The following is a 12,445-nucleotide window of genomic DNA, read 5'->3' as shown; positions in this document are numbered from 1 at the left end:
CAGGACATCCAACTCTTTGTTTGTCACACAAGTCAGATGTTTCCACTTCAGCATCTTTAAACTTACTCACCCGACGACGCACAGTACTCACATCAACACAGCCACCATAAACAGCTTGCATTCTTTGGGGTGACACCTTCTGTTGTCAAGAATTCAATGACTGCACTTTGCTGAAGTCACATTGACCGACCATCTGTGCAGGGTTCTATACTTCGCACTTTAACAACACAACCGTTCAATGCTAAGACGTCTCACCAAAATGGAACTGTAGAGGAGAGTCTACTGAACAAGCCAGTACCTGCCGACTACATTGCTTAAGTTGCATTGACCGACCATCTGCGCAGGGTTCCATACTTTGCACTTTAACAACACAACCGTTCAATGCTAAGCCTTTCCACCAAAATGGAACTGTAGAGGAGAGTCTACTGAACAAGCCAGTACCTGCCGACTACATTGCTTAAGTCGCATTGACCGACTGTCTGCACAGGGTTCCATACTTTGCACTTTAACAACACAACTGTTCAATGCTAAGGCTTTCCACCAAAATGGAACTGTAAAGGAGCGTCTACTGAACAAGCCAGTACCTGCTACATACGTTGCTTAAGTCGCATTGACTGACCGTCTGCGCAGGGTTCCATACTTCACACTTTAACACAATCGTTCAATGCTAAGGCTTCCCGCCAAAATTGAACTGTAGAGGAGAGTCTACTGAACAAGCCAGTACCTGCCGCATACCAGTACTGCCATCTGTTGAGGAGTTACGAAGGTGGAGGCATTACTTTTCATTCAACCCTTGTATCTGGGTCTTCTTGGCATGTTCTACTGGGAGTGCATTTTAATGGTCCCAGATGCTTTTATGCCAGTAGCTTGTCACTCATTTGCGCTTTCTCGAAGTTGCAACCAAGACTTGGCTCTCTCTTGGAAACCCAGCAGCTGTGTGAGAAGGGCGTTGGCACGTGCACTCTAACCTGCTCCTTTCCTTTTCCTATCCTCTCTAATCCAGAAACCTGTACTAATTGCCGTTAGATTTATGAGCATAACCCGCAGCTCAATCCCGGTATGTATTAGAATTGCATCGCACTGACCTCATGCTTAATCCTCCACTCATTCCAGTGCTGCTGCATGCTCCGTGCCATAACCCACACCTCATGACTCTGTCTGTCTGTGTTTCCCCTTTAAATTGCTCTCAGTGTCTTGTAGTAGAACCACCACTGATAGAGAGTGCCAGGACACAATTTTTTCTCAGAAGATTTATCAGGAAGAAGAAAATAGTGATTGGCATTGCAAAGGGATGAATTTCCTACCAGTATCTGATGCCAAAGAGGAAGACCATAAGGTGCATTCTGCCTTCCTCACAGTGGAACAGAGGGTCAGCCACAAAGTGAGGCAGGACAACTTGGTAAAGCTTGAGTCTGGCCAAATTATTCATTTGGAAACTTGGATCCATGCTTTCTAGCCATATTATTCCATTAGGAATATTATTCTTTATCTACTCTTTGTTTCTTCTTTTGCTTGCCCCTTTTTCAAGATCGGACCATAACTCTAATCATGTGCAATATAATAAACACAAAATCTGAGGAAATCTGTCACCACTTGACTCCAGTTTAATCAGAGTGTTGGTTTGGTTTTTTTAATTGCTCCCCCAAGTGGCGCAGTGGGTTAAACCACTGAGCTGCTGAACTTGCTGACCGAAAGATTGGCAGTTCGAATCTGGGGAGCAGGGTAAGCTCCTGCTGTTAGGCCCAGCTTCTGCCAACCTAGCTGTGCTGTCGCGCACTGGGCCTATGACAATGTCTGTTTATAGGACATGCTTTCTGTATGCCCAACGGGATGCCGGGGTGCCTCAGCTAAAGGGTCTCACAGGTTTCCCAACATAAAGTTCTGTAGAAACTCAAATTAAGTCCAACAAAGTTTTTTATTAAGGCTTAAATCTTCGAACAAATGGATAAAACGCCATATAATCTTGAAAAACCTGGTAGTTTTCTCAATCTGCCAACAAGGGACAGGCAACTGCTTAATAAACTGTTCCTTTCCTCTTTAGGGAAACCTCCCAACCCTTTCTTGGGCAATCTTTCTTTACCCTGCTGGCGTGAGGCCCCAACTCCCGGCTCCAAGCTGCGTTATGGATAGCCCGAGTGGTCCCTTACCAGGCAATGGTCGTTGCAGATCTACCAAGCTGGTGTCCCTTTAGTTTCTCCACGAAGGCTGTAGGAACTATTTCTTTTGCCCAACAAAGGCTGGCAGTATTCTTCCAGCAAAGCTGTGGAACTGTAACTTCATTCTCCAACAGAGCTGTAGAAATTTTCCTTTCTTCTCCAGCAAAGGCTGGCTGTAGATCTATATCTTTAACCCCGACAGAGCTGTAAGAAGCAAAGGTTTTTACAGGTGGGGCAGAGAAGAGCTCACACGTCCTACTGTGGGGCTCTAAACTGTGAGACTGAACTGAAAGTCCCCTTTTCCCTCCAAAACCTGGGGAAAGGGGCGGATCTAAGGGCTCTAATGATGATTGATAGGTCGTTGGGCCTATGATTGCAACCTGGGGAAAGCTACCCAATTGCAAAATGCAAGGCCCAAATAAATTCAAACAAACTAATCAGTGCAGGAAAAGGAATTCAAATCTCCTGGCACAGCCGTGCCAGCACACTAGCAGTTCAAAAACATGCAAATGTGAGTAGATCAATACATACCACCTCGGTGGGAAGGTAACGGTGCTCCATGCAGTTATGCCGACCACATGACCTTGGAAGTGTCTATGCACAATGCCAGCTCTTCAGCTTAGAAATTGAGATGAGCACCACCCCTCAGTTGGACACAACTAGCCTAAATGTCAGGGGAAAACCTTTATCTTTACTTGTTTTGTTTTTTCTTCAAAAAATAAGCAATTTTTGAATTTTCAGAAAGAACTACATAACAAGAAATTCTCAATTCTGGCAGAGAAGAACATATAGCTAACAGGAAGTCATATGAAAGTCGTTTGTAAATTTATGAGCATATGAAAATGAAAGTTAGATCCTGGGAGCAGGGTGAGCTCCCGCTGTTAGGCCCAGTTTCTGGCAACCTAGCAGTTCAAAAACATGTGAGTAGACCAATAGGTACTGCTTCTGTGGGGAGGTAATGGTGCTCCATGCAGTCATGCTGGCCACATGACCTTGGAGACGTCTACGGACAATGCCAGCTCTCCGGCTTAGAAATGGAGATGAGCACCACCACGCCAGAGTCAGACACAATTAAACTTAATGTCAGAGGAAACCTTTACCTTATTGTAACTGAGATCTACAGGAACATATTTTTCATTAACCTCTGGTAAAAATGAATATTTTGTCAGACCAGGAACATTTCTGGGAACTAAAGTAATCAATGTGTCAGTGGGCTATATATTCCTGTCCTGTCTGTGTCCTTGCCAGTTACCTACAGATACTGTTTGTTCCTCTAGTTAACCTGTGCTAAGAAATGTGTGTGTTGATCGGGCTCTGAAGTTGGCCCCCGACTGTGCTCCTCATCAGTCCATCTATGCTTGCAGGGGAAAGGGCGTGCACGTCGAGGGACCTACCCAAGCCCTTCGTCACCGGCCCCAGTCCGATTACCCTCGGTGTCGGATGTTCCTGAAGAAGCGCTGAGCAGCGAGGAAGCAATGGAGATGGATGTCACCGAACAGCAACAAGTCGCTATGCAGCAGGAAGAGAGGGTGCTGACGGAACAAATTGAGAGCCTGCAGAAAGAAAAGTGAGTCTGGAATCATAGAACTGAAAAATGTAGGATGGCATGCGTACATATGGTACAAAAGGGAACAAAAGGAGAAAGGCTTTGGAAATCATTTTATTAGATCAGCCCTACTTAGAGTCTGGTCGAAATATAGGAGAAATTTTTACATTAATAATAATAATAATAATGCTTTATTTGTACCCCACTACCATCTCCCCAAGGGACTCGGTGCGGCTTACATGAGGCCGAACCCACAATACACATGAAGACCCACCCCCACCCCCACCCCACTCCGGGTATCTCCGATGGAAGCTAACCAGAGAAGACTGCTTGGTTGGATTAATTGGCCTACTTATAAGGACCTATTAATTAAAAAGAATTTACTAATATCTCCTGGTTGCATTACCTACAAATTAAGGAATATTATAATAAAGATTTTAAAAATAGGTTTTAATTTGAAAGAATCAAGCTGGGACAAAATTTTACAGACAGAGAAAAATTAATTACAAAAATTTATAATCAATTATTAGACTGGCATACAGAATCAGAAGTGGTTAAAAATTGCATGATCAGATGGTCAGAAAATTTAAGACGTCCAATACAGATGAAAGAATGGGAACAAATTTGGACAAAAAATCAAAATATACCTATGCTATGGACTTAAAAGAAAACTTTTTAAAGATGTTTCATAGATGGTATATGACCCCCCAAAAAATAGGACTTATGTATAAAAACGTAAGCAAAACTTGTTGGAAATGCCAGAATCACAAGGACAGCTTCTTCCACATGTGGTGGACTTGTAAAGAAGCCGAAAAATATTGGAAAATGATACATGAGGAGTCCCAAAATCTATTATGAATTAAATTTGGGGGAAAAAACCAGACTATTACCTTTTAGGGCTCACAGACTTTGAATTAAATATGGATCACAATAAAGATATTTTATTTACATATATTTCTACGGCGGCAAGAATCATTTATGCGAAGTACTGGAAATTAAATAAAATTCCAGATAGGGAAGACTGGATAAGTAAAATAAAATAAATCAGAAACATGGACAAATTAACATTTTTTAAAAGTCAAATTTGGGAAACCCAATAAGAAAGATGGACTGGACTCTTTTTGATGTGTATGAAAGAGGAAAAAATACGAAAGACAATGTCTAGAGAAGTCTATCATTTTTTTCCCACTTTTTTGGGAATAATATATAATAATAGACATATCCTTCCTTGTTAAAACTTTTTAAAAAATCATTAGAAAAATCTAGACAAGAAGAAACAGCTGAAGAATGGAAATCATCAATTTATTATTATTATTATTACTGTTATTATTATTATTTTTAATTTTTTCTTTTTTCTCTTCCACCTCAGGACATTTATTACTATTATCTCTTCTCTAATTTTCTGTCTTTCCTATAAAATGATTGTTCTTACACTTTCCATGTGACAAATTCCGTTGGTTTTTCCCCCCCTCTTTTTTGTTTCTTTTTAATTTTTTATCTTATCTACTCCTATTTCTTATACTTTATTACTTATGCTATACCAATAAAATGTATCTTTAAATAAAAAGAACTGAAAAATGTACAAAGAGTTTGTCAGGTTGCAGGTTCTAACTGAGCTGCCTTTATAGAAGTGGACAAAATAGGTCGTCATATGTCTTTCATTTGAGATGTGTCCATTTTATAGTTTGTTACTGTTACATGTGAGTATTTTCCAGGGGGCTCAATATTGTATTACTTCTGGGTCCGCTGCCCATCCTGCCTAGTGCTTATCCTTCCATTCGCTGACGTGTGTTTTGCTTTTCAGGGAAGAGTTAACTTTTGAGATGCTAGCACTGGAGCCACGGGCCTCTGACGATGAAACTCTCGAATCTGAGGCTTCAATTGGCACAGCAGATAGCTCTGAAAACCTCAACTTTGATTCTGAAGGAACCGTCTCAGACAGATCAGGTGAGAAAAGGCTATTTTAGAATTACGTTTCCTAGATTTGCAAGTTAAAATTAAAGACCAGTACTCTTGAGCAACCAACAGTGGCTTTCTATTACAGCTTGCAATATCAAGAACTGAATGTAAAGTAACTGCATCTCAAAATAAGTGATATCTATATTATCTGGGTGGCATGGTGGAATTTTTTAATTTATTTTTTTGGTCGTGTCAGGAGCGACTGCTCCTGTTGTGAGAGAATTGGCCATCTGCAAGGACGTTGCCCAGGGGACGCCCGGATGATTTCTGATGTTTTATCATCCTTGTGGGAGGCTTCTCTCATGTCCCCGCATGAGGAGCTGGAGCTGATAGAGGGAGCTCATCTGCCTCTCCACATATGGGTTCTCCCGCACCAACCCTGATTTGGCAGGGCCATTGTTGTAGTTCAACCTGTGATTGTGTCTGATGTTAATGGGGATGAAGGTTTTCCTGGGCCTGAATCAAGTCCAATCGAGAGGCCCGAGATGTCTTATTATTATTATTATCATCATCATCATCATCATCATCAATACATACAGAGTAAACAACATAACCATAAGATTAACAAAACAATATAAGCATAAACATTGTCGCCATAACACATATATATTAAAAGGCCGGGCTGAGATTAGTGCAAGCTCAAAAATTCTAGGAGGCCCGGGAATTGAGTGCAGTGCTAGAGCAGGTGACAACAATAATAGGTACTGGCCTATTAGAGGAAGTGACCTGGGTAATTGGTAGGAAGAATAAGACCATATTTAGAATGAGATCATTCAACTTATCAAAACATTATCCAACCATATCAAATATATATATATGTACAAACAAAGACGGAAAGGCAGGGTGAATACTGGCATTAATGGCATTAGACTTACTGATAGCTGCATGGGTCATATACATCTAAAATGTCATTGTGCATGTAGAAGAGCGTACACAAATAATCAGCACCAACAGACAATGGTATATTCTTAATGTGAAATTATGTTAGGAAATATGCAGAATTCTGAGTAACACCGAAAATATTTTGCATTTGAACATAGAATCATAGAGTTGGAAGAGACCTCATGGGCCATCCAGTCCAACCCCCTGCCAAGAAGCAGGAATATTGCATTCAAAGCACCCCTGACAGATAGCCATCCAGCCTCTGTTTAAAAGCTTCCAGAAAAGGAGCCTCCACCACACTCCGGGGCAGAGGGTTCCACTGCTGAACGGCTCTCACAGTCAGGAAGTTCTTCCTCATGTTCAGATGGAATCTTCTTTCTTGTAGTTTGAAGCCATTGTTCCGTGTCCTAGTCTCCAGGGCTGCAGAAAACAAGCTTGCTCCCTCCTCCCTGTGGCTTCCTCTCACAATATTTATTCCTCTCACTATTCCTACTTTACCTCATTCATCTTTCTAGTATACTCATGTAATGAGAGCTTCTAATTGGTACCTGCTTTTGGAGTCATCAATTTTATCATTCATATTGCAAAGGATACAGCTATGAGACTGCTTTTGAAGAGTGTTCAGAGTACTCTTGAGCTGCATCCTCTGGAATGTGGCCTTGACTAGTTGGAGACACAGACTGCTCAGTTTCAGGACTTAAAATCTCTGACCCAGAATCCCCATTAACAATAATATCACAAACAACACCATGGGCTGAACTACAACAGGAGCTGCCATCAAGAGAATCGTCCCCTCTGTTAATTCCTTTTATGAGTTCATGTCTTAAGGAACATGGCCTATAAGTATCTCATGAATTGTGGGCTAATATTTCTCTTTGAAATCAAAGTATTTGAGAGACAAATCAGATATTTTTGATGATTGTTGAACCAGGCACGGGCAAATTTCAGCATGCCAGGTGTTTTGAACTTTAACTCCTACCATTCCTAACAGGAGTGACGTTCAGGGAGCACACAACTCTGCTGTTGCGTCAGCTCCACTGGTTGCCAATTTGCTACCAGACACAATTCAAAGTGCTGGCTTTAGCCTATAAAGCCCTAAACTGTTCCGGTCCAGTTTATCTATCTGAACTTATCTCTCCTTATGAACCTTCCAGGAACTTGAGATCGTCCGAAGAGGCCCTGCTCTTGATCCCGCCTGCTTCACAAGCACGTTTAGCAGGAACAAGAGACAGGGCATTCTCTGTGGTGGTCCCTTGGCTGTGGAATTCCCTGCCTAGGGATATTAGATTAGCCTCCTTCCTCCTGACCTTTCGAAAACCTGACTCTTTGAGCAAGCGTTTGGAACCTCAACATGACCAAAAAACACAAATCAGAAAATGAATTAGGAAGGGCTAAGATGATAGAACAGCTGAGGATTTGAACAAGAAGACATAGTTTTTATAATTTTTATTATTCATTGTTTTTAAGGTTTTTAAATGTATTGTAATGTGGTTTTTTGTTTGTTTGTTTGTTTTTGTTTTGTTTTTGCTTTTTACCGATGTATGTATTTTTATATATGGCATCTAATTGTTGCCAACTTGTACACCGCCCTGAGTTGCTTTCGGGCTGATATGGGTGGGATAGAAATGACTTAAATAATAAATAAATGATGGGGAAAAGGAAAGGGTCCGGGGCTGTTAGGAATGGTGGGAGTTGAAGTCCAAAACACCTGGAGGGCAAAGTGTGCCCATGCCTGGCTAAACAAAAGTGCTCAAAACGCCAAGTTTTTAAAATTGAATCTAGGCATGAAACTTCCTTTTGAAACTATTTCCCAAAAACGTATTTCTTGTATCTGTGTGAGTTTCTCTTGCTTCTTTTTCTGATAGACAGAAGTTTAGCGCTTGGCTTGACAAGACCCGGCAAGACGGAGCCTGTGGGTTCCACCAGATCGCGACGCCATCTGAGAAAACAGCAGGAATCGGTGGATTCCGTGGACTCCTCGGTTTCTTCTCCTGCTGTGTCGCCCTCCTCCTCCTCCTCCTCCTGCTTACCTCACGTAACTCGGAAACGGTTCCAGATATATTCCAAGTCCCCCTTCTACCGAGCGGTCCCCTCTGGAGGCGGTGCCACGGCGGAGCGCTCCCCGGGCCTCCTCATTAAGGGTTTGGACGACCGGCCTCAGTTCACCACCCGGGGAACATTCAACCCCGAAAAAGGCAAACAGAAACTGAAGAATGTGAAGAACTCTCCCCCCAAAGCCAAAGAGCTCCCTGAGGGGGCTGCTGGGACAAGCAGGAAGAGGCACCCCGATGCCGCCGATTACGCCGGTCCCCAGCAGCTGGTGCTGCTTGGAAACAATGAGTTCATGGTATGAGCCAGTGTGTCGCAGCAGCATGGAGAACATCTTCTTCTAGGCATTGTCACTTCAGCACCATCCGTTGCCACCTCCATTGCCGGAACGGCTGCCATTCCCCAAGTCAGCTTCTCCTCTTGACTCATTGCTTGGAGCCCAGTGCAGAAGAGAGAGAGAGAGAGAGAGAGAGAGAGGAGGCCAACGCGTGAACAGAAGCCAGGGGAGGAACGCTCCGTCGTGGCCTTAACTGATGCAACTTCTGGAACTCAATGAACTTCTGAGTGCACCAGGCTGGGAATGGGCAGCCAGACCAACAAGGTGAGGGGAGGACGGCTGCTAGGCCGTGACCGCAATTCCCATCGGCCCCCGATTGTGTCTTCTGTGGGCAAGGGAAGGTGCTCGCCAGCCAGGAGCGCTCGGAGGTCTGTTGGGAGTTCAGGGAGCTGGTCCTGATGGTCAGAGCTGCTGTGCTGACGTTGGGATTGGGTATTTGCACTGGGATCAATCAGCATGGACTTTCCTAGAAGAGGAAACGGAGCCCTTTGTTCAGAGCTATTTATAATGCACTCCATAGTGTTGTGGGACGATAGACAAACACTCCTGTCCACTCAAGCACTTCTCAGACATCCGCCAGGTAGAAACCTGTGGTGGGAAATAATTATTTGTTTGTCTCTTTGTTTCCTTTCAAGCTCATTTGTTTCATAATGTTTTAATAACCAATGCCAGTTTGATTCCAGGTAGGTCGAAGCCAAATATTTGTGCCGAATTTCCAGTAGCCATAACCACCACGTTTCCTGCGTTGTCCAGGTGCAGGATCAGATTTTTGGGAAAGCAAAAGAAATATTAGGAGGTAGAACATGCGTTTTTTTTCTGACTGTGCCCCAAATTTGCAGGGAATTTGCAAATTCTGCCAGACAGGAAAAAAACAAATCGGTGCCCCAAATAATCTGTACAGGGAATTTGCATATTCTGCCAGACAGGAAAAAAACAAATGGGTGCCCCAAATAATCTGTGCAGGGAATTTGCAAATTCTGCCAGACAGGAAAAAAAAACAAATCACACTTAGAATTGCTTTACTGAAGCAAAACGCAATCAATCAGAAGGCTGCTGTTACTGCCAGTCTGTCAAAGAAGTGGCTTCACGTCATTTACTTTGCTGAACCATCAGTATTAAAAGGCACACACACACACACAAAACAAAACCCACCGGACTACTTGAAGCTCTTCGTTAGTATTATGGTTACTGAAGTTAAATGTAAATAAAACGTCTTATTTTTTACAAAAACTTTTGTTTTTTCCACAATGTGGGCCATTTTTTAATCTGGGACATTTAAGCCGGAAAGAAAAAACAACAACAGGGGAAAGTACTGGATACTCGAGATCTCTCCGCAGTAAGGAATTGTTATTTTCCAGCAGTTCTGGGGGATCACAGGATCTAGAAGTTTGCCCTTCTTGTTTAAATTACTGTGAATGCCTGGGAAGAGTCTTTCCTTTTTCACGTTGGCCGTAAGGTCTTCCAAACGGGCTCTTTGGAACCCCCTCCTTCATTGGGGCATGGGATTGCCCCATGGCCCTGTTGTAACGGCATGGTGGGAAACACTGGGTGGGATGTGTTGTCAAAGGCATTCATGGCCGGAATCATTGGGTTGACGTGAGTTTTCCAGGCTGTCTGGCCATGTTCCAGAAGCATTTTCTCCTGATGTTTCACCCACATCAATGGCAGGCATCCTCAGAGGTTGTAAGGTCTGTTGGAAACTAGATAAGGGAGGTTTATGTATCTGTTGAAGGTCCAGGGTGAGAGAAAGAACTCTTGTCTGTTGGAGGCAAGTGCGAATGTTGCAATTAATCCCCTTGATTAGCATTTATTTACAGTATTTATATTTATATAAATAGCATTTAATGGCCTTGCAATTTCAAGTCCTGGGTCGTTTCTGCCTGGGGGAATCCTTTGTTGGGAGGCGTTATCTGGCCCTGATTGTTTCTTGTGGACAAGCATGTGGATAATTTCAACAGAAAGGAGGAAACCATGAAAATGAACAAAATCTGGCTACCAGTATTTTAAAAGACTCTAAAATTGGGACAGTAAAAAAAGAGAACACTCAAAAAGCAGGGGAATTCCACACCTCCTAAGAAAGGATTCCCCCAGGCAGCTATGAGCCAGGCCTTGAAATTGCAAGGCCATTGAATGCTCATCAAGGTGGAAAGTTGCAACATTCACACCCACCTCCAGCAGACAAGAGTTCTTTCTCCCACCCTAAACATTCCACAGATATATAAACCTCACTGACTTAGTTTCCAACAGAACTCACAACCTCTGAGGATGCTGGCCATAGGTGTGGGCAAAACGTCAGGAGAGAATGCTTCTGGAACATGGCCAGACAGCCTGGAAAACGCACAGCCATCCAGTTTCTTCTGGGGAAGATAAAAGCCTTGTCGGTGTTTCTGCTTGTCCTGTCTTCCAGCTTTGCAGGCGTTCTTCCCTTGCCCCCCAAGAACAGCCCATAAGTGTGGGGCTTCACCCCATTTTCCACTCCATGGTATTAAGTGAATGTACTCACCACCAGGAAGGACATTGGCTGCATCTAATTATTTTTAATGGAAATTTCAAAAGTAATTTATAAGTATCCTGAGTGTAAATTTTCAAAGCAGACTCTGTATTGTCAAAGGATATTATCTTGTCCTGTGTCATCTTCTAGACCTTTGACTTGTTTGAAGAAGAACTCGGATCAAGGAACATGTGTTGATTTGGCCCCCTCCGCCGGGTGGGGGGCCAAATGCAGTCAGGGATGCAGCCAACCAGCACGTCGTAACTCCATGTCTGGAAAGTTCCTTTCGTGTTTGTTTGGGTTTTTTTAATGTTATTTTCCTTATGTTCTGGAACGAGGCCGTCATATTTAAAGTGCAATTTGTGTAATATTTGGTAAATATGATACTCTATGGCTGTACAAAAAACGACTTGATGAACAAATAACCCTTCGCTTATTAAAGAACAAAGCAATGGCAAATAAAACCAGAGTGGCAGAGACGTTCCATATATTGTGATAGTCGTACCTCGGCGTGGGTTTTTGCATTGCGGAATCAGGGAATTTTGAAAGGTGCAAACTAGCATTTGTGCAAGGTCATTAGGATTTTTTTAACCACTTTGGATCGTTCCTCTGACCTTTGAAAAATCAGCCTTTGTGGTAAGTAACCGGCACTTCATTTTACCAATCATACAGCTAATTGAAAATTCAGAGAAAACCATGTAAATACAGCACTTCTGGGATTACCAGAATGTCAAATGTAGGGAGGATTATCCTTTGTAATCGGAGAGTGGGGTGAGCTCCCCCTGTCAGCCCCAGCTTCTGCCAACCTAACAGTTCGAAAACATGCAAAGATGAGTAGATCAATAGGTACCGCCCCAGCTTCTGCTAACCTAGCAGTTCGAAAACATGCAAATGGGAGTAGATCAATAGGTACCGCCCCAGCTTCTGCCAACCTAACAGTTCGAAAACATGCAAATGGGAGTAGATCAGTAGATACCGCTCCAACAAGAAGGTAACGGCATTCCATCCAGTTATGCCCTTGCGCT

General features: G+C 43.0%; 1 protein-coding gene across 9 annotated transcripts in view; it reads left to right on the top strand.

Moving 5' to 3' along the window:
* MYO9A (myosin IXA) overlaps nucleotides 1-11,904 on the top strand; it is a 139,062-nt gene extending 127,158 nt beyond the window's left edge. For 6 of the 9 annotated variants that reach the window (XM_060755576.2, XM_060755579.2, XM_060755580.2 and 3 more), the window contains 4 exons: nucleotides 1,004-1,057; nucleotides 3,521-3,723; nucleotides 5,507-5,649; nucleotides 8,409-11,904. In XM_060755576.2, the coding sequence (XP_060611559.2) occupies nucleotides 1,004-1,057; nucleotides 3,521-3,723; nucleotides 5,507-5,649; nucleotides 8,409-8,896 (888 nt within the window). In that variant the 3' untranslated portion in view covers nucleotides 8,897-11,904. The remainder of the gene's footprint in view (nucleotides 1-1,003; nucleotides 1,058-3,520; nucleotides 3,724-5,506; nucleotides 5,650-8,408) is intronic. The other 3 variants (XM_060755578.2, XM_067471320.1, XM_060755575.2) reach the window with 1 other exon arrangement.
* The last annotated feature ends 541 nt before the right edge of the window (nucleotides 11,905-12,445 follow it).

This window comes from Anolis sagrei, chromosome 9 (genome assembly GCF_037176765.1).
Source record: "Anolis sagrei isolate rAnoSag1 chromosome 9, rAnoSag1.mat, whole genome shotgun sequence".
NCBI lineage: Eukaryota > Metazoa > Chordata > Lepidosauria > Squamata > Dactyloidae > Anolis > Anolis sagrei.
The sequence above is the reverse complement of the archived record's forward strand: the minus strand, read 5'-3'. Positions and strand labels throughout refer to the sequence as shown.